General features: G+C 39.1%; 1 protein-coding gene across 1 annotated transcript in view; it reads left to right on the top strand.

Annotated features, from left to right (window-relative positions):
- The first annotated feature begins 448 nt into the window (after window positions 1-448).
- Window positions 449-25803, top strand: part of LOC118625364 (coiled-coil domain-containing protein 150-like) — a 51045-nt gene continuing 25690 nt past the window's right edge. The window contains exons 1-8 of the mRNA XM_036254291.1: window positions 449-476; window positions 4857-5020; window positions 6561-6781; window positions 6892-7070; window positions 9868-9936; window positions 18010-18126; window positions 19219-19348; window positions 22590-22633. Of these exons, the coding sequence (XP_036110184.1) occupies window positions 465-476; window positions 4857-5020; window positions 6561-6781; window positions 6892-7070; window positions 9868-9936; window positions 18010-18126; window positions 19219-19348; window positions 22590-22633 (936 nt within the window). The 5' untranslated portion in view covers window positions 449-464. The remainder of the gene's footprint in view (window positions 477-4856; window positions 5021-6560; window positions 6782-6891; window positions 7071-9867; window positions 9937-18009; window positions 18127-19218; window positions 19349-22589; window positions 22634-25803) is intronic.

The raw sequence follows: 25803 nt of genomic DNA, 5'->3' as shown, positions 1-25803 counted from the left end.
TTTTCCCGTTCAGCGGTTATTTGATTCTTTAGTCCGAAAACGAAAGCATTTTCTAATCTTGGACTCTCACCCACTGCATGGTATGTGTTTGCCAAATTACCCAAACGCGGGACGTTCACAGGGACAAGATCAGCAACTTCATCAGAAGGGGCCAGCCCGGACCTCCGGGAGTGAGCGAGAGGAAACTACATATCCCGGCGTGCCCCGCTTGCGAGCACAATGGAGCCGTGTCGTCACCCGGGTCACGGGGCCGCGCGTTCCGTGCGCGCCGCTGGATTCCGGTCTGGATCCCGCCCCGGGCGGAGGGCCCTCCTGGGCCGGGAAAACTGCAATTCCCGGCATGCCCTGCCGCGAGTGCGCCTGCCCACGGGAGATATCGCGCCGGGGAGCGGGTTGGTTTAAAACGCTGTGTTAGTTCTATGGAAACCGGCCCTCCTGCTGCCGGACAGAGCACAGGCGGACAGATGGACAGTGGGGTGAGGCTGCTGGGCCCTGGGCGGGTTAGCCGGGAACCGAGGTGCGGGGCCGGCGGTTCGGTAGGGCCGCCGTCGCCTCGCCCTGCTGTCCTGTGCCCTCCCCGGCGGAGTGCAGTCTCGCTCTCTGGACCTCAGACCCTGATTTACGGCGCGTTTGCACTGGAAGCCGGTGAAACCGTTTAGGAGCGGAGTTTTTGCATTGGCCTGACTCTAGCCGAAGGAGGGAGGATAGCACTGAGGAGGGCCTCCAGATAAGCCCCCATGCCACCTTTTCTTTATACGTTAGGTGGGAGGTTATAGGTTCCTGGGAAAGCCGTTTCATGGCAATGAATTCTGATTTGGGTCACCTGTGCCGCTCCCTGGCCTGCTTATAAGAATGCAGATGTTAGGAATTTACATTCGTTCATAGCTGTTTCCCCAGTACCTGGTACCCGTTTGTTGACCGCCCACAGTGTCCCATGCTCCGTGGCTAGGCCCTGACGGTAGAAGAGGTTTAAGAATCCGACCCTGTTTTCGAGAAACTTACATTAGTTTGGCTTGAACACCCACATGCAGCTTATGTCCCTGGTTTATTAATCTCGGAGCACCCAAGAATAGGTCCTGGAATCCTTTCTGTTCTCTGTTATCCCTCATGGTTTTACAAGCCTTGTATATAGTGACGACTTCAGAATTTGTATCTACAGACCGCACTTCTTCCCGGAAATCCAGATCTACAAGTACAATCTTAGTGGGCATCTTTCCTGTTTTAAATTCAGTATTTCCAAAACAACTCTACGTATTACTTGTCCACCACCTGTTGCCTGCAAATACTGTGTGTGTTTGGAATGCTGTTGTTGCAAACAGCAGGAAAAAAACGACTAAAACAAAAAACAAAAGTTTCTTTTTCTCAAATAAGCAAAGTTTGGAGGAAAATAATAAGATTAATCAAAGTTTGGAGGAAAATAATAAGATTAATCTGAGCTTCTCTGGCCTTTTCATTGTGGTTCTCAGACACCGGTGATCCCCAGCTCTGTTTACATTTAAGAGGGAGGCACTACGTGGATAACTAAAAAAGAGCCCTCAGAGCTCTCAGTATTCTGGGGGAATAGAAGGGAAGGACAGGTGTTATAATTTCTGACCTATCAGAAAAACAAGTCTGCCCAGAAGCTCCTTGCAAACTTCTGCCTAAACTCTCATTTGCCAGAATCTGTCACGTGGGTGTATTGGCTGCAAGGGAGGCAGGAGACATGAACTTTTCAGCTTCTAGAGAGAAGGCAAAGGAGCCAAGTATGTCTGCCACAAACACCATTAAATACACTTCCCATACTTTGTATTCCCACCCCAACTGGCTTATTTCTAGATTAGTAGTAGCCAGACAGCAGGTGACAGAAAATGGAATGGAGGGTAAACCTACATGGTGTTTCTCCATTGTTATCCCTCCATTTTCTCCCCACGCCATGCTATTGGTAGTTCCCTAACCCTAGTCCTAGTTTCATGGCAGCAGAATTAGCCTGAGGGACTGTCTTAGAGAATCTTCCTTCTGTTAACCTGAGGAACACTGTCCTGCCCCAGGTACTAACATGAGCAGGAGTCTCCAAACCTGCCTTTCTGCAGAAATGTAGATGAGAATACAAATCTTGTGTATCCAGAGACTCACTGACTACATATGCCTTTGTCTTTCCCTTCAGAACAGTTGGGAATTAATAGGAGCTTCTTTACTCTATGTCCTTAAGCTGATTGTTAACAGAATCTCTTAACTAATTCAAGAAGATTATTTGTCAGAAATGCATTCTTTTTTATACAGAAGCACAGAAAGAAATCCTGGTCAGAAGCAATAGAATAAGAGTTAAAAGAAAATGGTGCCCTTTGGTCTACATTACTCTATTCCCCCCTCCCCCCAGTCCTTGTCAACCACAATTCTATTCTCTGTTTCTATGAAATCGAATTTGTTTGTTTCTTTAATCCCACATATGTGATACCACGTAAAGTATTTTTCTTCCTCTAGCTTATTTCATTTAGCATAATACCCTCCAGATTCATCTATGTTATTGCAAATAGCAGGATTTCTTTCTTTTTTCTGGCCAAGTAATATTCCATTGTATGTATGTACTACATCTTTATCCATTCATTTATCCCTTGAAAGACATTTAGGTGTCCCCATATCTTGGCTGCAATGCACATAGGTATACATATATCTCTTCATGATACTGATTTCAGTTCCTTTGGATATCTACCCAGAAGTAGAATTGCTGGATCATATGATAGTTTAATTTTTAACTTATTGAGGAACCTCCATACTGTTCCATGGTGGCTGTACCAATTTACTTTTCCACTAGCAGTGTATAAGTGTTCCCTTTTTCTCCACATCTTCAGCAGTATTTGTTATCTCTCTTTTTTTTATAATAGTCATTTTAATAGGTATGAGATGATATCTCATCATATTTTTTATCATTGTGGTTTTGATTTGCATTTCCCTGATTTGTTGTTGAACACCTTTTCATATACCTATTGGCCATTTATATGTCTTTTTTCAAAAAATATCTGTTAAGTTTTGTTGCCCATCTTTATTTTTTTGAGAGTGGAAGGGAGGGAGAGAAAGAGAGAGAAACACCAGTGTGAGAGAGGCACATTGATTGGTTGCCTACCACATGTGCACTGACCAGGGCCAGGGATCGAACCTAAAACTTCGGTACATGCCCTTGACTGAGAATCGAACCTGTGACCTTTCAGTCCACAGGCCAACACTCTAACCATTGAGCAACACCAGCCAGGACTGTTGACCATTTTTAAATTGGATTTTGTTGTTGAGTTTTATGTAATTTTTATATATTTTGGATTTTAACCCTTTATCAGATATATGGTTTGTGAATATTTTCTCCCATTCAGTAGGTTGCCTTTTCAAATAAATTCTGAGGATGTAAGGTACAGCATGGTGACTGTAATTAATAATATAGTATTGTATGCTTGAAAGTTGCTGAAAATAGATCTTAAGCAGTCTCACCACCCACGCAAAAAAAGTTAACTGTTAACTATTGGAATAGATGGATGTGTTAATTAATTTGATCTTGTTAACCATTCTACAATGTATGTATATGTTTATCAAATTATCATGTTGTATTCTTTAAATATCTATGATTATATTTGTCAATTATTCCTCAGTAAAGTTTTTAAAAAGTAAAAAGAGAGAAATAGGAAGGCCATCCTTTGAGATCTGTGGAGGGAAGATAGAAGGTGATTGAGGGCTATGTCAGAATGAAGAAATGTTCTCAATGGTTGTAGCAGTGTTAATTTGGCAAGAAGCTCAGCCTTTTCATAGCCCCTCACCATGCTTCTTGACTCCTTAAATTCAGTTTTAAAACTTCTTTAATTCCTGCTATGGTTCCTGGGACACCTTCAGTGACAGGCCAGAGGTGGATCTTGCTTCCACTGCCTGGGAGGTAAGGGGAAGGGAGAGACAACATTACACAGTGAGTGGAGGAGAAAGGTGTGCTACTGATATCCTAAGTGGGAACTTGGTGTGCACATCCCCGTAGGAACCCTAATGCTAGTGATGGCGAAGGTTTACTGTCTGGTTAGTATAGAAATGTCTGTACAGGATGCAGTTGCAGGAAAATATCCTTAAGCTTCTACTAACGACCTAGTCATTGAACTTTGGGTACAGGATTCATTTAAATGATGAGACTGCTTGCTTATAAGCTAGTTCTGTTTTTGTCATTAATACCTGAAAAAGTAGTCTCACTACTTTCATGTGGTTTTGGGAGAGGAGTCTGGAAATTTGATGTCAATAGCTCTGAAGAGTCTTTGCTGTGAAGTTAAGTTTACAAATTATTTTTTAAAATCATTTTTTCACTGTAATTGGTAAATCTATTTTATGACAGCTGCTCAGAGGTCCAAACGTAGAATTTTTTCCAGACAGATTGAATTGGGAATATGTTAAAATGAAAATGTCTGGTAATGAAAGAGGTAATAACTCTGACAGCCAAATCATAGGTCCTAATGTATGTCTAAAAGTGGCAGATAGGACAGACTAGATTATGATGCAATAACAAACTACTGTACAATCTCAGTGGCTTATAACAACATTAGTTTATTGCTGTCATACTGGGTGTCATGGACGGGTCATGGTTCTGCTTCATGTCATCTCCACTCTAGGATCTTGGTAGATGAAGCAGGCCCTATATGGGATGCTGTTCATCTCATGTAGAGGGGGGGAAAAGAGATGGTGAATGACAAGTTGGCTCTTAAAGCTTCCATCCACAGTTAATTGGCCAAAGCAAGACACAGGCCTACCTCTGAGCTCAACAGGACAGGGATGGATAGTGCTACCACAGGAAGGGACGGTGGCTATTTTGAAAAAAAATAATAGAACCTATTACACTAATATTGTGATTTTCATCTCAGGTGTGTATGGAAACTGTAATATCCAGACCGGTTGTCTCTCCAACCCACGTCAGTGCTACAGCTTCTGAAACATTCACAGTACTTAAGCAAAGGATGAGAATAGTTGAGGAACAGACCAGTTCTCTGAGGGATGACCTGATAATGTTGGACTTTGGTGGAAAAAGGTAACAAGTGAAAAATGAACTAGATCTCTGTAGGTTGAAGAACTTTGCTTCTCTGGTTATTAATAAGTCACAGGGTAGATTGTTGAGCAGATGAAACAGGAAATTACAAAAAATTGAGAAATAAGTTTCCATTTGAACATTAATAGAAAATGTTTGCAAGGTAGAGTGGTCATCCTGTGATAGAGCTACTGCCACTATTCCCCTAGACGGATGCTTGAAGTGTGTTAATTAGGTGCACAAACTTTGATGTCCTGTTTACCTTCAACACTTGATTTAAAACAAATGTGTAATTTTTTGTGTAATTAGAAAAAAAATTGCTTCTTATTTTTTAAATAAAAAATAGACTTTATTAGTTAAGGTGAACATCTAAACTTGATTCATGCCATTAATATGGTCTTCATTTTCTTTTCCCAGATGTATTGTAAATTAAAAGAGGCCTTAAGTGTTAAAAATTCATAACTTGGGATGAGGTACTCAAAAAAAAAAGAATTGTTTTATCCCCTGTGCTACTAAAGAAATTATTACCATTAAAAGTTGGATTATCGCCCTGGCCGGTTTGGCTCAGTGGTTAGAGCGTTGACCTGTGGTCCAGAGAGACCCAGGTTCGGTTCCCGCTAAGGGCACGTACCTTGATTGCAGGTCATCCCTGGCCCTGGTTGGGTCGTGCAGGAAGCAGCCATTCAATGTGTCCCTTTCACGTTGATGTTTCTCTCTCTCTCTCTCTCCCTCCCACTCTATCTGAACAAAAAATGGAAAATGTCCTTGGGTGAGGATAAAAAAAAAAAAAGTTGGATTATCAATGGCCTGAGAAATTTGGGTGCATAAACAGGCAATATGAAATTTACTGGTGTGATTTTCTTTAAAATTACATACAGGCATACCTTGTTTTATTGTACTTCATAGATAGTGCACTTTTTACAAACTGAAGGCAAGACCCTCCACCAGCAAAAAGATTACAGCTCACTTTATTGCAATACTCGCTTTATTGTTGTGGTCTGGAACCAAGCCTGCAATATCTCTGAGATGTGCCTGTATGTTTCCTGAGTGTCTCTCACAAAGACCTAAAATTAGTGCAGTTGCTATTATAGCACCCATAGAATAAAGAACTCTTCAGCAGTTAAAGATTAAATGTTTACAAATGTTGGAACAAATAGGAACATTTAGTCTGACCTTGTTTAAATATTTTTTAAAAACGTGAATATATTCTTCTGTGCTAACTTTAATTCTTAGTTCACCATTTTAGAATTAGAATTTAACATGTTTTATGTATCACTTGTTTTTACATAAAAAAGTTTATGAAAAATTTTGATTAAAATAAAACAACCATTAAAAAGTTGGTGACTTTTGCCCATCCACATTAGTCTCATCCTTTTTACCTAATAATGCTCTCTCTATTTAAACTTGGAGAGAATAATAGTTGCTTAATAACTAAGAGGGCTAATTTTTTTTCTTAGTAGAAATATTACATTGACTCAATGGGTGGGATTACCATAGTACCCTTTGTATTGCTTAATATTGTTATATTGGGATCTTTGTCCAGAGGCCAATCTGAAACTCCAAAATGTTCAGAAGCGCCTGTGAACTACAGCATCACTAGTCCTATCCAGAATGAAGTAATTTGTTCAGGAAAAACAGATGTTTTATGGAAGAACTGTGAGTTTCTGGTAAATCGAATGTGCCATCTGGAAAGCCTCATCCAGTCCTTGAAGATGAACATCTTTTGTTTGCAAACTGAAAAGGATTTCAATCCACAGAAAACAGGTAGAGAGAAGAGAATCATCAGAAATTTGGCCCTGTATGGATGCTTGATAAGTTTATGATTCTTTCCTGACCTTTCAACTGCTGTCTGACCCTCCTGTGCTGTCTGGTAGCTTTTCTGAAGGATCGACTGAATACCATACAGGAGGAACATTCCAAGGACCTGAAGCTGTTGCATCATGAAGTGATGAATTTGCGCCAGCAACTAAGAGACGTAAAAGAGGAAGAAGACAAGGCACAAGATGAAGTGCAAAGGTTGACTGCCACTCTGGAGATCGCCTCAGAGACAAAGGTTTGAGTCCAGAGTTCTGAAATTCAGATTCACTGTTACGTGTTAGCTGGAGGAGGCAATAGACGCATAAAACTGACTTTTAAAAATAGGTGATGCCCTGGCCGGTTTGGCTCAGCAGTTAGAGCGTTGGCCTGCGGTCCAGAGAGACCCGGGTTCAGTTCCCGCTAAGGGCACGTACCTCGGTTGCAGTTTGTCTCCAGCCCCGGTTGGGGTCCTGTGGGTAGCAACCAGTCGATGTATCTCTCTCACGTCAATGTTTCTCTCTCTCTCTCTTCCCCCTCTCTCCCTCCCACTTGCAATTTTGAAGATAAATGCAAAATTGTCCTTGCCAAAAATGTCCTTGGGTGAGGATAAAAAAAGAAAAAAAAATGGGTGATGTTGATGTGGGGCTTCTTGACATTTGAAAGTTGTCTACATTGATAACTTAAACAATGTGTGCTATTAGTAATTGAATAGTTATAGAGCCCTTACCCTGTACACATGGCTGAGGGTCCAGACATAGGAGGTTGTCTGTGGTCTTGAGCTTATATGCTACCTGGGAGAACAAGGCAGCATGGAAAATGAAACAGTAGATGACATGGAGGGACCTGGAGAGTATTATGCTAAGCAAAACAAGCCAAGCAGAGAAAGACAAGTATCACATGATCTCACTTATTTGTGGAATATAATGAACTAAACAAACTGATGAACAAAATAGACCCAGAGACATAGAAGTAGGGTACAGACTGACAAACCTCAGAAGAGGGGGTGGGGGGAGGAGAGATAAACCACAGAACTTATATGCATGTACGCATAACCAATGAACATAGACAACAAAGCTGAGGACAGGGTAGGGGATGGGATGGGAGGAGGGTGTCATTGGGGGAAAAGGGAGAAACATCTGTAACAAAAATATTTTAATTAAAATAATTTTTAAAAAACAAAAAGAAAGAAAATGAAACAGAAAAAAATAAAAGCATAGAAAATGTTAACAGACAAGTATAGGACACTAAGTGAATACCGAAGAGGATTTAGTGTTTGGATGGGTTTGAGAGAGGGTGCATATCCCCCATCTAGAATAGATTAGAGTAGGCTTCAAGAAAGATAGGAGCTAAACCTTTGGAAGGACACTAGTGAGGTAAAGACGTTTCAAGTTGCACACACACAGACAACAAAGAATAAAGACAAGGAAAATTAACTATTTTGTTTTCCCTCCATGGGCCAGGCAGTATAATAGTTGTTCAACATGTTAATTTTGTTTAATCTTTGCAGAAGCTCTTGATGTAGGATATTATTGTCCCCATTTTAATGATAAGAGTCCTGGGGCCCAGAGAGAAGTCACTTCTCCAAGATCACACTTCCCTGTCTTCTTCCCATAACACAGGTTGGAACCCAGATCTTTCTACTGGGTGCAATTGGGGGGAATGCATAAACTAGCCTGACAGGAGTGAGCATTTGTTTGTGGAAAATAAATTGGAAATTAGCTAAGGATCACATTATAGAGGATCTCAAAATCAAGAATGAATAGTTGGGTTTGATTCTATGGGGTGGTGACTAAAGTTGTTTTTTTTGTTTGTTTGTTTGTTTTAATCCTCACTGGAGGATATTTTTCTGTTTATCTTCAGATAGAGTAGGAGAGAATGAGGGGAGAGAGAGAGAAACATCGATGTGAGAGAGACACATCCACAGGTTGCCTCCTGCACGACCCCCACCAGGGCCAGGGACAAACCGCAACCAAGGTACGTGCCCGGAATCAAACCCGAGACTTACTGGTCAATGGGCCAACACTCTAACCGTTGAGCCAAGCCAAACGGCCAGGGCATAGGGGGAGGAGTGTGATTACAGTTTTTGATAAGACAGTGACATGATGAAAACAGGAAAACTAATCTGGCAGAAGTGTAGAGTACTGATTATAGGGGAAGTCAGTAGGAGAAGAGATAGGAGGCAGGGAAAAGAATTCGGAATCCATTGTGTTATTTGAGGCATGAGTTTTATTCTGATTTAAGGTTGTGGCATTTTAAAAAAGAAAAGGATGTTCTGTGAAGATAGATATGCTAGAATATGGTACTGGGTTGGGGCTGAAGGTAGGAAAGATGATCAAGACGACTTCTGAGGTTACCTATGTGGTGCCATTAACAATAATATAAAAGATAATAAATAGTGAAAACTGTGTTTTAAATCCTTAACTCCTAAGCATGGATCATCTTTGATCCTAGAAGAGATATAGTATTTAAAAAGTAGACCCTAACCGGTTTAGCTCAGCGGTTAGAGCGTTGGCCTGTGGTCCAGAGAGACCCGGGTTCAGTTCCCACTAAGGGCACGTACCTCGGTTGCAGTTTGTCCCCGGCCCTGGTTGGTCGTGCAGGTGGCAGCCACTCGATGTGTCCCTTTCACGTCGATGTTTCTCTCTCTCTTCCTCTCCTTCCCACTATATCTGAACAAAAAATGAAAAAATGTCCTCGAATAAGGATAAAAAACAAACAGAAAAAAATAAAATTAAAATAAAAAGTAGAAATATACCCTATAAGAAAAATGTCTATCAATTACCAGGTTCTCCTCTGATTATTAAATTTTACATAGGAAATGAATGTGACTAATCTCTCTTCATGATCTAAAAAGGAAAATGATAGAAGTCATGAATCAAAGTAATAAAATAACTTAAAATTTTTATCTCCTTAGAATAATGACTTTAGATTCACAGTAAGTATTTATAACCATATTCAGGACAGTATTTACAGGTTGCCAGAAAAAAGTCTAAATAGATGGTTGCTCACTATCATTTCAGATTATTTAGAACCTTTTCTCTTTCTACTTTTAGAAGAACGCAGCCATTATTGAAGAGGAACTGAAGACCACAAAACGTAAAATGAACCTTAAAATTCAGGAGGTAAGATGAAAAGATGCTGGAGGGTGCAGGGGGCATTGGAATTGCAGAAGAGAAGTCAAGAAAGTAGAATGAACAGAAACCTTTGAAGGAGATATGTTACAGTGTAGTAGGAAGAGTTGAAATTTATGCCACCTGAAATTTTGAAAGTGCCTGCCTTTATTACCGCAATACGGCTATAAAACCAGAGCCAGGAGGGAAACAGTTACCACAAAATCCATGTGGTTGCCCATATACTAGAGTAAGTGAGCACCTTCATATAAAGACTTTTAAACTACAGTAGTGTTTAAAATGAAAAGCTTTTAATACGCCTGCTCATCTAATTCTACTGCGAAACCTTCATTTCAGCCTAAGTTTTAGGAGATAACAGATTGGGAATTGTGAAGTAGGTAGCCGCTATAAGTCGTTAGACTAAAATTTGCAGCTGAAAATAGTGAGTCAGAAGAATTACTAATTCAGTATACATAATGGCCTAAAAACCTCAATATTCCCTGACAGAATAATAACTGATGTTAGTCCAAATCTAAAGGGTCACATTGTAGTAAAACTATTCTGTTATATAACACAGAGAAGTAGATAACTCTTTAAGAAAATACTCATGACAAATTATTTTTCAAATTATGAATTTTAGTGTTTAAGGTGGTAAGTGTGGCTATCTGGAAAATTCTCTTATGTACTTTGCCAGTAATTACTGATTAAACCATGCTTCTTCATAGTTGGAATGTATTAATAATCTTAGTACATTTAAAATTTTTTTAGATATTTTCATAGACTGTCTTAGAGAAGTTTTAAGTTTATAGAAGAATTACACAGAAAACAGAGTTCCCATAAATCCTCTCTCCCTATCCCTACAATTATTTATTTATTATTTTGGAGCAGAAACTTTATTTTTTTTAACTTTATTGTTGAATGTATTACAAATGTTCCTCCTTTTTCCCCTATTGACCCCCTCCTGCCTTTACCCACACTGTTGTCTGTGTCTATTGGTTATGTATATATGCATATAAATTCTTTGGTTTATTTCTTCCCATTCCCCACCCCCCTTCCCTTTGAGGTTTGTCAGTCTAACAAGCAATTTGTACTTCTTAATCCCTTCAGTTTTTTTACCCATTCCCCCAAGCCCCCTCCCATCTGGCAACCAACAGAATGTTCTCTGTATCTATGAAAATGTTTCTGTTCTGCTTGTTTATTTTGTTTGTAGATTCAGTTGTCGATAGATATGTATTTATTGCTATTTTGTTTGTTCATATTTTTTATCTTTTTCTTCAAGAAGACTCTTCAACATTTCATATAATAATGGTTTGGTGGTAGTGAACTCCTTTAGCTTTTTCTTGTCTGGGAAACTCTTTATATGACCATCAATTCTAAATGACAGCTTTGTAGGATAGAGTAATATTGGTTGTAGGTTCTTGCCTTTCATCACTCTGAATATTTCTTGCCACTCCCTTCTGGCCTGCAAAGTTTCTTTTGAGAAATCAGCTGACAGTCTTATGGGAGCTCCCTTGTAGGTAACTAACTGCTTTTTTCATGCTGCTTTTAAGATTCTCTCTTTGTCTTGAACCTTTTGCATTTTGATGATGATGTGTCTTGGTGTGGGCCTCTTGGGTTCATCTTGTTTGGGACTCTCTGTGCTTCCTGGACTTGTATGTCTGTTTTCTTCACCAAGTTAGGGAAGTTTTCTGTCATTATTGTTTCATATAGGTTTCCAATTTCTTGTTCTCTTCTCTTCTCCTTCTGGCACCCCCAAGATGCGAATGTTGGCACGCTTGAAGTTGTCCCAGAGGCTCCTTACACTATCCTCTTTTTTTTTTTTTTGGATTTTTTTTTCTTTTTGCCGTTCTGATTGGGTGTTTTTTACTTCCTTATATTCCAAATCAATGTTTTGCTTCTTGGCTTTATCTACTCCACTATTGAATCTGTGTAAATTATTCTTTATTTTAGTTAGTGCCTCCTTCATTTCTGACTGGTCCTTTTTTATGCTCTTGAGGCCCTCCGTAAGTTCATTGAAGTTCTCCCTAAGTTCATTGAGCATCCTTATAAGTAGTGTTTTGAACTCTGCATCTGTTAGGTTGCTTATCTCCATTTCGCTTAGTTCTTTTTCTGGAGTTTTGTTCTGTTCTTTCATTTGAAGCCTGTTTCTTTGTCTCCTCGTTTTGGCTGCCTCCCTGTGTTTGTTTCTATGTATTAGGTAGAGTTGCTATAGAGTCTCCTGTGCTTCCTAGGGTGGCCTATTGTAGTAGGTGTCCTGTAGGGGCCAGTGGCACAGCCTTCCTGATCTCCCAGCTGGGCCCTCGAAGTGCACCCCTCGTGTTGTAATTGAGTCTTGATTGCTGTTGGCACATATTGGGAAGGTTTTAGTCAGGCTGATAAGCTGCAAGGACTGGCTATGCCCACTATCCACTCACCTCTGACTCTCTTGGAGGATCAGCTGTGCAGGGGCCCACCACACAGAGCAAGACTTACTTCAGCAGGGCTTTGGTACCCACTGAGTCCATTCATTGAGTGTGTCACTTGTGGAGTTGGTAGGGTGGTGGTGCTTCACAGTGTTCTGAAGCTGTCCACTGGTTGTGCTGGCTCTGGGGCAAGGTCAGCCACTGCCTGTGTTCTACCCCGGCCACCAGGCATAAGCTACAAAATGATCTGCAGATGGCTACTGCTTATGCTGGGCTTGGAGGTGCCCAGGAAAAGCCAAGTTGTGAACCAAGACTGGTTGCTTCTAGTGCCAGCCCTGGGGTCACTTAACGAGAGGTATGGGGCTAGCTGAGACCGGATGCTGCTTGTTTGAAAGAATTTGGATCCTGATGCAGGATCCAAGACAGGCCAATCCTATGGTAAAGCAACTGGCAACAGCTTGGGTGGGCCTGAAATTTGGGTGGGGCAGGGCCTCAGGGAATCACCAGGGCGTGGGGCAAACAGTGTGAGCCAAGCTGCTGCAGTCCCAAATATGGCAGCTATCTGCCATCCCAGGGAAGGGCTCACCAAAGGATCAAAGGCCTCTGACAGCACTTTTGTCCAGGAGAAAGCTGCCTCTCCGGCCCTTGCTCCAATGCCAAACAACTCAGTTCTTCCCCATATGTCTCTGGTGCCTTTCAGGCTGCCTCCCCCATGATTGAGCCTGGAGGGTGCGAGTCTGAGTAAGGTCTGATTAAGGTCGTGCACGGGCCCTCTAAGAGGAGCTGCCTCAGGCTCCAGCAGCCTCAACCTCCCTCAGCCTCAGTTCCCATTGGTGTTTACAGCCAGAAGTTATGGGGACTTCTCTCCTGGCACTGGATCCCTGAGCTGGGTGCCTGGTGTGGGACGGGGACCCCACAGTCCTCAGGAAGGACCTTCCCAGCCGAGGTGTCGTCCTGATTTTTATCTGCCAAACGTGGGTGTGGGACCAGCCTGTCCGCCTCCGCCCCTCCTACCAGTCTCGATGTGGCTGCTGCTTTAATTCCGTAGTTGTAGGACTTCCATTCAGCTTGATTTCAGGCGGTTCTGAATGATGGTGGTTCTGTAGTTTAGTTGTAACTTTGATGTCTCCCTACAAGTATTAATGTATCGCATTAATGTGGCACGTTTGTTACATCTGATGAATCAGTATTACTACATCATAATTAACTAAAGTCTATAGTTTATATTAAGATTCACTCTTTGTTCATTGCAGTATCATACAGAATAGTTTCACTGCCCTAAAAATGCTCTATATATTCATCCCTCTGCCCATCTCCTCCTGAGCCCCTGGCAACCACTGATCTTTTCATTGTCTCTGTAGTTTTGCTACGGTTGGAATTATACGGTGTGTAGCCTTTTTGGACTGGCTTAGCATATGTATTTAAAGTTTCTCCATGTCTTTTCATGGTTTGAGAACTCATTTTATTGCTAAACATTATTCCCTTTGATGGATATACCATAGTTTGTTTATCCTCACCTATTGAATATCTTGGTTGCTTCTAAGTTTTGGTAATTATGAATAAACATGCATATCTAGGGTTTTTTGTGGACATGTTTTCAACTCATTTGAATAAATACCTGGAAGCACAATTGCTGGATCATATGGTAAACTTATGTTTAGCTTTGCAAGGAGCTGCCAACGTGTCTTACAATGGCTGTATTATTTTGCATTCACAGTAGCAGTGAATAAGTTCCTGTTGCTCCACATCTTCACCAGCATTTGGTGCTGTCAGTGTTTGAATTGTTGCCATTCTAATAGATGTGTAGTGGCATCTTATTTTAACTTTTAATTCCTTATGACATATGATATTGAACATCTTTTTATATGCTATTTGCTGTCTCTATATCTTATTTGGTGAGGTGTCTTAAGTCTTTTGCTCATTTTGTAACTGGGTGGTTTGTTTTCTTATGTTGAGTTTTAAGAGTTTTTTGTATATTTTGGATAATAGTTCTTTATTAAATACAGTGTTTTGCAGATATTTTTCTGCCAGTCTTTGCATTCTTTTAACAGTGTCTGAAGCTTTTGATTTTAATGAAGTTCAACTTAGCAATTTTTTCTTTCAGGGATTGTACTTTTCGTGTTATATCTAAAAAGTCATCACTAAACCCAAGGTCACCAAAATTTTTCTCCTTTGTTATCTTTTAGAGGTTTTATAGCTTTGCATTTTACATTTAGGTCTATGATACATTTTGAATTAATTTTGTGAAAAATGTGAGATCTCTATCTAGATTCTTTGTGTTCCAATACCATTTGTTTAAAAGACTATTGTTGATTGCCATTTATCATTATTTTATTTTTTATTTTTTTATCCTCACCCGAGGACATTTTTCCATTTTTTGTTCAGATAGAGTGAAAGGGAGAGAGAGGAAGAGAGAGAGAGAGTAACATCTACGTGAAAGGGACACATCGAGTGGCTGCCTCCCGTGTGACCCAACCAGGGCCGGGGACAAACTGCAACTGGGGTACATGCCCTTAGCGGGAACCAAACCCGGGTCTCTCTGGACCACAGGCCGATGCTCTAACCGCTGAGCCAAACCGGCCAGGGCTATCATTATTTTTTAATTGGGAAAGTCCTAATTCTGAGTGCTGTGATAAATTCTTAAATTTTCATTGCACTCTGTCAAGGACCTGCAGAAGGACTGTCCTAGTCAAAAGGCATTTTGAAAGTATTGGAATAGGAAGGATGTATTAGTTTTCTAGGGCTGCCATAACATAATACCACAGACTGGATGTCTTAAACAATAAACATATTTCTCATATTTCTGGAGGTTTGAAGTCCAAGATCAAGGTGTTAATAGGTTTGGTTTCTCCTGGGGCCTCTTGGCTTGCAGATGCCTGCCTTCTCTGTGTCCTCATGTGGTCTTTCTTTGTGCAGGCCCAGCCCTGGTGTCTCCTTGTGTGTCCCATTCCCTTCCCTTATGAGGACACCAGTAAGATTGGATCAGGGCCGAGCCTCATTATAACTTAATCACCTCCTTAAAGGCCCTACCTTACAAATACAGTCACATTTTTAATTACTAGGGGTTAGGACTTCAAAATATTAATTTGAGGGAACACAATTTAGCCCATAATAGAAGGCTACACAAAGAATAAATGTAGCATATATTTTCCTGAGATAAGAAATATATATATAATATCTGGGGGTGATGAACTTAAAACAGGTTAATTGACTACCTTTAATAGTGGTTCAGAAATGAATACCTAGGTAACATCATTATCAAATAAAGATTTCCTTTACAAAGTACCTAAATTACACCTTGAGCAAATTATACTATATAACTTGATCCAAAACTTAGAAAAGTATGTTAAGCTATTCTATATTATACAGTAAAAACAATTTGATAGTTTTATTATCAGATTATTATAAAATCTAGCCAAAAACAAAAATTATGGCTCATTCTTAAATAAGACTGTAATGTTTAAGTGATCATTGGGTGAGGAAGGAATTTTTAAACTTGAAAAGAAGGAACAGAATTATAAAAACCTTAATAGATTTGACCATGTAAGAATTAAAATTTTCTACATGTAAAAAACGGCATAAAAACAAAACTAATAAAACATAACAAAACTAGACAAAGCATTAAATATCTTTCATTTTAAAGAACTTTAAATTGACTTGACAAAAAAACAAGCCCTCACCGGTTTGGCTCAGCAGTTAGAGCGTTGGCCCAAGAGTCGCAGGTTCAATTCTGGTCAAGGGGCGTGTACCTCAGTTGCCGCTTGGTCTGTGGCCCTGGTTGGGGTTGTGGGGGAGGCAACCAGTTGATGTGTCTCTTTCACATTGATGTTTTTCTCCCCGCCCCCCTCACACCCTCCCTCTCCCTTCCTCCCACTCTATCTTAAGATAAATGGAGAAATATCCTTGGGTGAGGATTTAAAAACAAAACAGAACCATAAAACCAGTGGCCAAAGAATAAGAACTAAAATTTCAGAAGATATATAAAGAGCTAATGACCATATTGGAAAATGTTTAATCTCACTAGAAACCAAAGGAATGAAAAGGTGTTAGGATGTTATTTTTTATTAGATTTACAAAAATTTAAGAACATGATAATATAGAGTATTGATGGGTTTTATTAAAATCTAACTGATAGTCTAAAATTGGAAGGCAAATTAGAATATGTATCAAAAGTTTAAAAAATGTTTATACCTTTAACCTAGTGAGTCCTCTTGTAGTAATTTATTCTAAGGAAATAATCATAATTGCAATGAAAGATTTATTCACAATCATGTTCTGCAGAATAGTATTTAGAATAATGGAAAACGGGAAATACTTTAATGTTCAATATTATGAGTATGGTTAAGAATATCATAGAGTATTTCCAAAAATGTCTATCTTATAACAGCTCCAAGACAGCACATTTTTCATCTCTTTCAACTTCTTAAAAACTTTTAAAACATGAAACACAGGGGTTGGCAAAAGTAGGTTTATGATTATGAGTACGCAAAAGTTTATTCTTGTGTTATTACTTATTGTATTAACAACTGTAAACCTACTTTTGCCCACTCCTGTATATCACCCATGTGGAACACACATATTAAGTTATAAAGTATTGCTACATCATCTTCACTGGTACTGGAAAACAATTTCTTTTCATTGAACATGACTTCATAAAATGAATAGCATTTTGCATTTCCCATTTTAAGCTGGAAAGGATCTTACCTCATGATAAAAGAGACTCTTCCTTTTATCTCTGACTCATTTTATCGTCATTTATTGAGAGAAATAAGATAGCGGACCCCAATTCTTGAATGTTAGTTTGTCTGCTATTTAAGTTACTTCATATTTGTTTCGACCTTTAAATTTTAAAACAGAATTGAACTAAGCTTTCAGAAGTATGTTTATAAAGCTACAGGATAAAAATATATAGATGAGCCCTGGCCAGTTTGGCTCAGCGGTTAGAGCGTCAGCCTGTGGTCCAGAGAGACCCAGGTTCAGTTCCCACTAAGGACACGTACCTCAGTTGCAGTTTGTCCCTGGCCCTGGTTGGGTTGTGCAGGAGGCAGCCACACTGTGTGTCCCTTTCACGTCGATGTTTCTCTCCCTCTCTCTCTCTCCTACTCTATCCGAACAAAAAATGGAAAAATGTCCCTGGGGGAGGGGGGAGAGAGAGAGAGAGAGAGAGAGATGAGGAAATCAAAATATAGGAAAATAAGGTTTCAAAAACAAATCCAGAAAGAAATATAGAAAATACATATATTAAGGTATAATATTCGTATTTTTCAAACTTTTTTTTCACAACAATCCATTGTAAGACATATATTTATACTGCAACCCTGTATACATGTGTATATATACAGACATTTATGAAGCAGCACTGTTTCTTACTGTGTGCCCTGATATTTGCTTTCTGTTCTTTGTTTTTCCTTTTGCAAGTGCTACTTGCAACTTACTAATGAGTCTTACCTGCAATTTGGGAAACAGACTTACACTATAGGACAAGGGCAACAAATTTGACTGTATTTCTTACAAGGTTACCCATTAGGGAAGAACAAAAGCATGTTTCTGAGTAGTCATAAACTAATGAAGAATGTTTAGGGGTGAGATGGTATGTCTGGCAAACTCTCCACAGTGACTTTGATCTTTGTTAAACTGCTATGATGTTCCCTTGGTCTTGCCTAACTGCAGTGTTGCTCTGTAGCTAAGGAAACAGCTGTCTCAGGAAAAGTACCTAAGGGAGTCTCTTGAGGAATCTGGATCAGCCATGCTACTCAAAATACAAGAAATGGGGTCAACAGTGGAGGCGGAACGAAAACAGGTAGAGAGATTTTTCTGTTGTAATTTATGTTAGGGAAGTGAAACCAAAAGAGGAAAGCTGATAATTTTTCCTATAAACCTATAGTTTTGATAAGTTCCTCTAGATTTATTAAATTATTAACTTTCTTTATATTACCACAATTTAAAATATTTTAGTGCAAAGTAAGAAAGGATCCGATGTCATTCAGTCTGACACTCAATTTATGAATGAGGGAGCTCAGGACCAGAGAGGTTCATTTGCCTCAGGCTTTGGGGAGGTGAATGCTTAGCTCCTGGAACCATGCCTTCCCACACTATATAATCTCTGTTACAGAGATTGATCTTAGAAGGCATTACCCTGGTCTCATACTATATGTATGGGATGTGGGTAGAAAGTAAGGATTAAACTGAGCTAATACTTAAAGCAAAGAAGACCAATAAGTAAAATAATCAGGCGTATGTTTACATGGCCGTTTTCAATTCTCATTATTTCTTTTAATATAATATTTTTTACTTTATCATAGTTGTTATTTGGAGTACCTACCTGTAATTTAGAATATATTCGATTCTAAGTACCCAAGGTGATTAGTAATTTCAAATCCTAATACTTATCATTGGAATTCATAATCTTTATTTTAACCTAATTTTATTTTAACTTATTTAATTAATAACTTAATTATTTAACCCATTATTTTAATGGCTGTCCTTTACAATAGAATTATACAAAGGATTCTTAAGGAGTTTGTAAGTGATCCTTTATTGCTATAACTTACACTGCCAATATAGTAGCCACTGCTCACATATGGCTATTTAAATTAGTTAAAATTAAATAAAATTTAAAATTCCATTTCTCACTCACTCTGGCCACCTTTCAAGAGCTCAGCAGGCACTGTGACTAGTGACTGCCGTGTGGGAGAGAGCACAGCAAGCTCTGTTGGACGCACTGCTGTAAGACGCTGCCCTCTGTTGGGGTCTTTAACTGCCACGTCAAAGACAAACTCCCGTCTTCCTCTGGGGATGTTAAGTCGGAAAATCTGCCTCACACATGTGCTATAAGGTAGTTTATTAGAAATCTTGACCTTACAGAAAAGGAGTTTTTCTTATACAATTTCAGGTGCAAATTTTGCAGCAAAACTGCCTGTCCCTACGCAGTTCTATACAGAACACCCAAGAACTACTGGCACAGGAGCAACGACAAAAAGGAGAGTTGGCGACTGCTATCTCACAGCTCAAGTCTGATCTAAGTATGACAATAGATGCTAGAAACTTCACTTTTGTTAGTGTTTTGAGATTTTGCGCAAAAACTCTTAGGATCCCAAATTCTTGAAGTGGCCAGTGTTACCAGTATTTCCGTGGGCCTGAATGTAAAAAATTGCTGATTTCCTTCCTCTCTGTCTGTGGCACTGAGAAATGAGAATGTTGGTGACCCTCTTAATTGTAAACTATTCTTTTTTTTGTTTGTTTGTTTGTTTGTTTTAATCCTCACCTGAGGACATTTTTCCATTTTTTGTACAGATAGAGTGGGAGGGAGAGAGAGAGAGAAACATCGACGTGAAGGGACACATCGAGTGGCTGCCACCCACACGACCAACCAGGGCCGGGGACAAACTGCAACCGAAGTACGTGCCCTCAGCGGGAACCGAACCCGGGTCTCTCCGGACCGCAGGCCGACGCTCTAACCGCTGAGCCAAACTGGCCAGGGCGTAAACTATTCTTTATATACATATTTTTCAGGTTTACTTAAGTGTTTGTGGACCTGGAAACATTTGGTTTCTAAAAATCTAGATTGAATATTGAATATTAGAATGTTAATAAGGAAATAAGGCCACTAGTCCTTGCTAACCTACTGATTCTCCTGTTTACTATGTCATAGTCACCATTCTTCAAGTTATTTTGATTAACCTATAAGTATAAAAATGAATGTAAGGTACCTTAGAGCTTAGATTAATCTTCTTATCTTACAGATGCATAAACAGAGTCCTTAGAGGTGACAGAGCTAGGAAATGGAAGTCTAGACTTGATCCCTGGTTGCTTAGAGTCAGGCTTCTTTCAACCCATCAGCCCTTATATTACTATTCTTTTTTTTTTTATCCTCACCCGAGAACATTTTTCCATTTTTTGTTCAGCTAGAGCGGGAGGGAGAGAGAGGAAGAGAGAGAGAGAGAGAAACATCGATGTGAAGGGACACATGGAGTGGCTGCCACCCGCACGACCAACCAGGGCCGGGGACAAACTGCAACCGAGGTACGTGCCCTTAGCGGGAACCGAACCCGGGTCTCTCCAGACCGCAGGCCGATGCTCCAACCGCTGAGCCAAACCGGCCAGGGCACTATTCTTAATATGTAGTAGTTTAAAGCAGTTTTAAGTAGTCCCAGTTATAGAGATCACAAAGAGTTACAGTACAGTGCCTCACATATGAATACACTTCATGGTTTACACACAGCTTTTACAGTGACAATCTTGTGTGATATGCAAAATTATTTATGCTTCCCAAAGTTATAGAAGGAATAAATGTTGAAATGAGGCCTGAACCTGGATCTTTTTACTCTGTGCTTAAGTGTGCCTTCTCTGCTCTCTGGCTGTGTAGGGACAGGGAATACCAAAAGGGAAATGAAAATTATAAAAAACATAGAGAGCCCTGGCCGGTTTGGCTCAGCGGTTAGAGCATCGGCCTGTGGAAAAGAGAGTCCTGGGTTCGGTTTCCGCTAGGGGCGCATACCAAAAAACAAACAAAACAAAAAACCACATAGAAAAAAGAGCTATCCATTCAGTATTCGGACTTACTGTTTTTATCAGAAAGGACTCTTTTTCCTTATTGTTGTTCTCACTGATAATGCCCCAAGATAATTTTGTCTTACTATGTTACATTTTATGGTGCTACCATATCATCTCATTTGAGCCTTACAGCAACCTTGTGAGAAAGATAAAATATAAGCCATTCTAAAGAAGAATAAAAAGATCTGCATCTGAGGGCCCACAGTAAAGAAGGATATCTGGGACTAAAACACAGATCTTTCTATGATATTAGTTGTCCTTCTGATTAAGTGATTTTTGAAAATGTTACGTTCTCATTAGATTAATACTTTATTTTTGAGTTTTGTAAAGAATATATGGAAGACCATTAAAAAAATGAAGATTAAAACAACAGTAATTTAAACATAAGGAAAAGGAAGCCTGTCCAAATACCAACTATATGCTTCATATTCTTTACATGCGTGTAATTTTATTACTTTAAGGTATAAATAGTTATGCTAGATTAATAAAATGAATGCCTTTAGATATTTGCTTCAATTAATTTAAAAATATAATTGTTTATTAACAATAAACATATATCCTCCCCCAACACACACACTAATTAAAGTGATTAACTTGTTCTCACAAGTAAAATAAACACTTTCCTTTCATTCTTATTTTGATTTATAAAATTTCCAAAGTAGATCTTATAGTTCATCTTTTTGATCCCTCACATATTTTAAATTAGACTTTACTCATTTGAAATGAGTTTGGATTCATGTTCAAGAAGTAGAAGTTTTCTGTGTGTATCCTACATAAAATGTTAGTTTTTATGTATTTTATAATTATCTGGTTTTAGAATATTTAAGTTGAACAAAACTAATAGATTCCTATGAATTTTATATGAAGCCAAAACATTACTCAAAAAAGTTTACATTTTTTGGTTACTAATGCACAATGCCAAACTATTCCCCCATTTCTGTCCTTGGTTTAATTTTCACTGTACATACTCTGTGTAGTTTCAAGTCTTTTTTCTCCACACAAAATCATCCTTCTGAGCTCAAAATGGACTGTTACTGCCAACTAAACATCTATGTATGGATGCCTTGTAAGTACCTCAAAACACGGTGAAAACTTCAAGTATTACAATTATTCTTGCTCATTCTATCTCCTCAAACTGTCCCTTGCCCTGTATTCCCTATGTAGTCAAAGAGTCTACCCTGCTGCCCAAGTCTGAACACTAGATGTTTTCATTGATTCATCTGTTGCTTTTGTCCCACCAGTCATCCACCAGGTTCTGACAGTTCCCCTGCTTATTTCATGACTTTTCCTCTGCACCCCCATTGTCATCACCTTAGAGCCAGGTCTCATTGTTTTATACTTCGGTTACTGCCACAGCCACTAAACTGATCTCCCTGTCTTTACTGAGCCTGGTACAGCGATCTCTCTGACAAAAACTTCTGATTGTGTGCTCCTCTGGCTTAAAACCTCTCAGAGATTTCTCATCATGTGTAAGGTGTGACCTCATTTACCGTAACATATGGCCTTGGACTAGTTTCTTGATAATTCCCTGACTTAGTTTCAATAAAAATGTGATAGAGATACTTGGGTTCTACTTATTTCTACAAAATGCAGACGGAAGAAAAAAGAAAAAAAGAAAATCAAAGCTTCTCAGGGAAAACATACCATGTGATTTCATTGTAGTTGTACTAAGTTACTGTTACCATAGTTATGAGGACTTTTTGTTTTTAGTTTCTAGAGATGACCTCATTTCCAAGTTGGCTGAAGAAAATAAGGTAAGTTTTGAGGTTCAAGAATACAGAGGTGGTCTTTCCTATCTTCACCAAGTGATATTTTCTCACTCATATTGGTTTATAGTCCTTCTGATTCTTCTAAAATCTTCATTAAAAAAAAGTTTGTGGCCCTGGCTGGTTTGGCTCAGTGGTTAGAGTGTTGGCCTAAGGACCAGAGAGTCACGGGTTCGATTCTGGTCAAGGACACGTGCCTTGGTTGCAATTCGGTCCCCAGCCCTGGTTGGGTCGTGCGGGAGGGAACCAATCGATGTGTCTCTCTCACATCAATGTTTCTCTCTCTTTCTCACCCTCTCCTCCCCCCACTCTGTCTGAAGATAAATGGAAAAAAATATCCTCAGGTGAGGATTTAAAAAAAGTTTGTGTAAGTGAGTTGTGTATTCAGAACTGTTGTCAACCAGGTATTAGGAAAGAAATTAATTCATGCAGTTTTTGTTTGAAAAAGGTGAACTGGCAAAAATAATGAGACTTGTTTGCATTTTATGCCTATTGCAAACTAGTTATTATAAAGAAACTTTTTCATGAAATGTTAGAAATAGTAACTACTGATTTTGGTGGTGATGGTTGCACAGCAATGTGAATGGACTTAATACCACTGAACTTAACACTTAAATGTAAACTTAAATATTTTAAATGACCTGTACACTTAAACATGGTTAAGATGGTCAATTTTATGTTAAATATATTTACCACAATTTAAAAAATGGAAAAATGAAATATCACTACTTTTATATCTTAATATATTTCTTTTTTAAAAAATAGTTTTTAGATTTATTTATTGATATTCGAGAGAGAGGGAGAGAGAGAGAAAGAAACTTTGATTTGTTGTTTCACTTATTTATGCATTCATTGGTTGGTTGGTGTATGTGTCCCAACTGGGGCTTGAACCCACAACCTTGGTGTACAGGGACAACACTCTAACCAACTAAGCTACCAGGCCAGGGCAATACATTTCTAAATCGATCTTAATGTGTAGATACTGTTTGCAGTTTTTTTTGGATTCTTATCTCATCCTGTGTTATGTAATGTTTACTTCTTTTGAGGTGCTTTTCCTGGAAAAAAAGAACAGTGGTTCTCTCTCTGTAGAGGGAGGGCTTCAAATGTCCTTCCCGGTTTGACTTAGTACCTGTTAGGGAAACCAAACCCATAACTCTCATCCCTATCACTTTTCTCTCATCTCAAAGAGAACTAGCTGTTTTTTCCACAGAGCAGAGGTGCTTTCTTCTCCACCCTGAGGTGCTCTTTGATGAAAATACTTCACATACTTACAACTTTAAAAGGTCCTTGAAATTTCTTTGAAATCACAAGATCTTACTGCTAATAGGTTGCAGTTTGTCCCTGGCACTGGTTGGGTTGTGTGGGTGGCAACCACTCGATGTGTCCCTTTCACGTCGATGTCTCTCTCTCTCTCTCTCTCTCTCTTTCTCTCTCTCTCTCTCTCTCTCTCTCCCTCTCTCTCCCTCCCACTCTATCTAAACAAACAAACAAAAAATGGGAAAATGTATATGTAATATAAATTAGCAAATATCTTAGAGAGTAGAATTTTCTTGATATACAGAAACTAGGTAAATATAGTTTTAAGCAAATTCTTTCTAGGTAGAATTCCAATCTGAAAATATATTTGTTGTTATTTTATTAATCCTCGCCTGAGGATAATTTTCCATTGATTTTCAGATAGAGTGGGAGGGAGGAAGGGACGAGGAGAGAACGGAGAGAGAGAAACATTGATGTGAGAGAGACACACTGTTTGGTTGCCTCCCACACAACCCCAACCAGAGCCAGGGACCAAAAACCAAATTGCAACTGAGTTACGTGCCCTTGACCGGAATCAAACCTGCAACTCTTTGATCCATGAGCCAAAATGTCCAAAGCATGAAAATATTTTTAATAAACAGTTTTGATACAAGAGAAGTTTGAGAATTGAAGATATGAAGATTTTTTTAAATTATAAGATATTTATCTATGTATATCATTAGAACATGAACTGGTACTTGCCAAAATACAGAACTTTTTTTTTCTGTTCTGTTGGTATGTATGCCTAATTTTAATGCCAGTTCTGTACTCTTTTGAATACTATAGTTTTGTAGTAAAGTCTGAAATTAGGAAGCATAATTCCGTTGGCTATGTTTTTTTTTTTTAAAATATATTTAAATAATTATCTGCCGCCAAACCCCTACCCTTTGGCACCCAGCAGCTTGTTTTCTATATCTATGGGTATGATTCTGTTTTGTTTATTCATTTATTTTGTGTGGGGTTTTTTTGTTTGCATGTTTGTTTTGTTTTTTTATTCCACATGTAAGTGAGATCATATGGTATTTGTCATTCTCTTTCTGACCTTTATCACTTAGCATAATACGCTCTAGGTCCATCCACATTGTTGCAAAGAAGATTTCATTCTTTTTTTTAAAAATAGCTGAATAATATTTCAGTGTGTGTGTGTACCATATCATTGTCCATCTATTGATGGACATCTAGTTTGCTTCTCTATCTTGATTATTACTGATAATGCTGCAATGAACAGAGTAGTGCATATATGTTTTCTAATTAGTATTTTTGTTTACTTCAGATAAATTCCCAGAAGTGGAATTGCTGGATCATACGGCAGTTCATTTTTTTTTTTGTTTTAATCCTCACCTGAGGACTTTTTTTTCCATTTTTTGTTCAGATAGAGTGGGAGGGAGGGAGAGAGAGGAAAAGAGAGAGAGAGAAACATTGACGTGAAAGGGATACATCGAGTGGCTGCCACCCACACGTCCAACCAGGGCTGGGGACAAACTGCACCCGAGATACACGCCCTTAGAGGGAACCAAATCCGGGTCTCTCTGGACTGCAGGCCCATGCTCCAACTGCTGAGCCAAACCAGCCAGGGCTCATTTTTTTTATTTTTTTAAGGAGCCTCCATACTGTTTTCCATAGTGGCTGCAACAATTTGCATTCCCACCAACAGTACACGAGGCTTCCCTTTTCTGCACATCCTTGACAACACTGGTTATTTGTTGATTTGTTGATGATAGCCATTCTGACAGGAGTGAGGTGATATTTTATTGTGATCTTAATTTGCATTTCTCTGATTAGTGATGTTGAACATATTTCCATATGTCTGTCAGCCATCTGTATGTCCTATTTGAAAGAAATGTCTATTCATGTTCTCTGCC

Source organism: Molossus molossus, unplaced genomic scaffold (assembly GCF_014108415.1).
Source record: "Molossus molossus isolate mMolMol1 unplaced genomic scaffold, mMolMol1.p scaffold_m16_p_11, whole genome shotgun sequence".
In the NCBI taxonomy this organism is placed as follows: Eukaryota; Metazoa; Chordata; class Mammalia; order Chiroptera; family Molossidae; genus Molossus; species Molossus molossus.
Note: the sequence above shows the minus strand (reverse complement) of the source record. Positions and strands in the feature narration are given on the sequence as shown.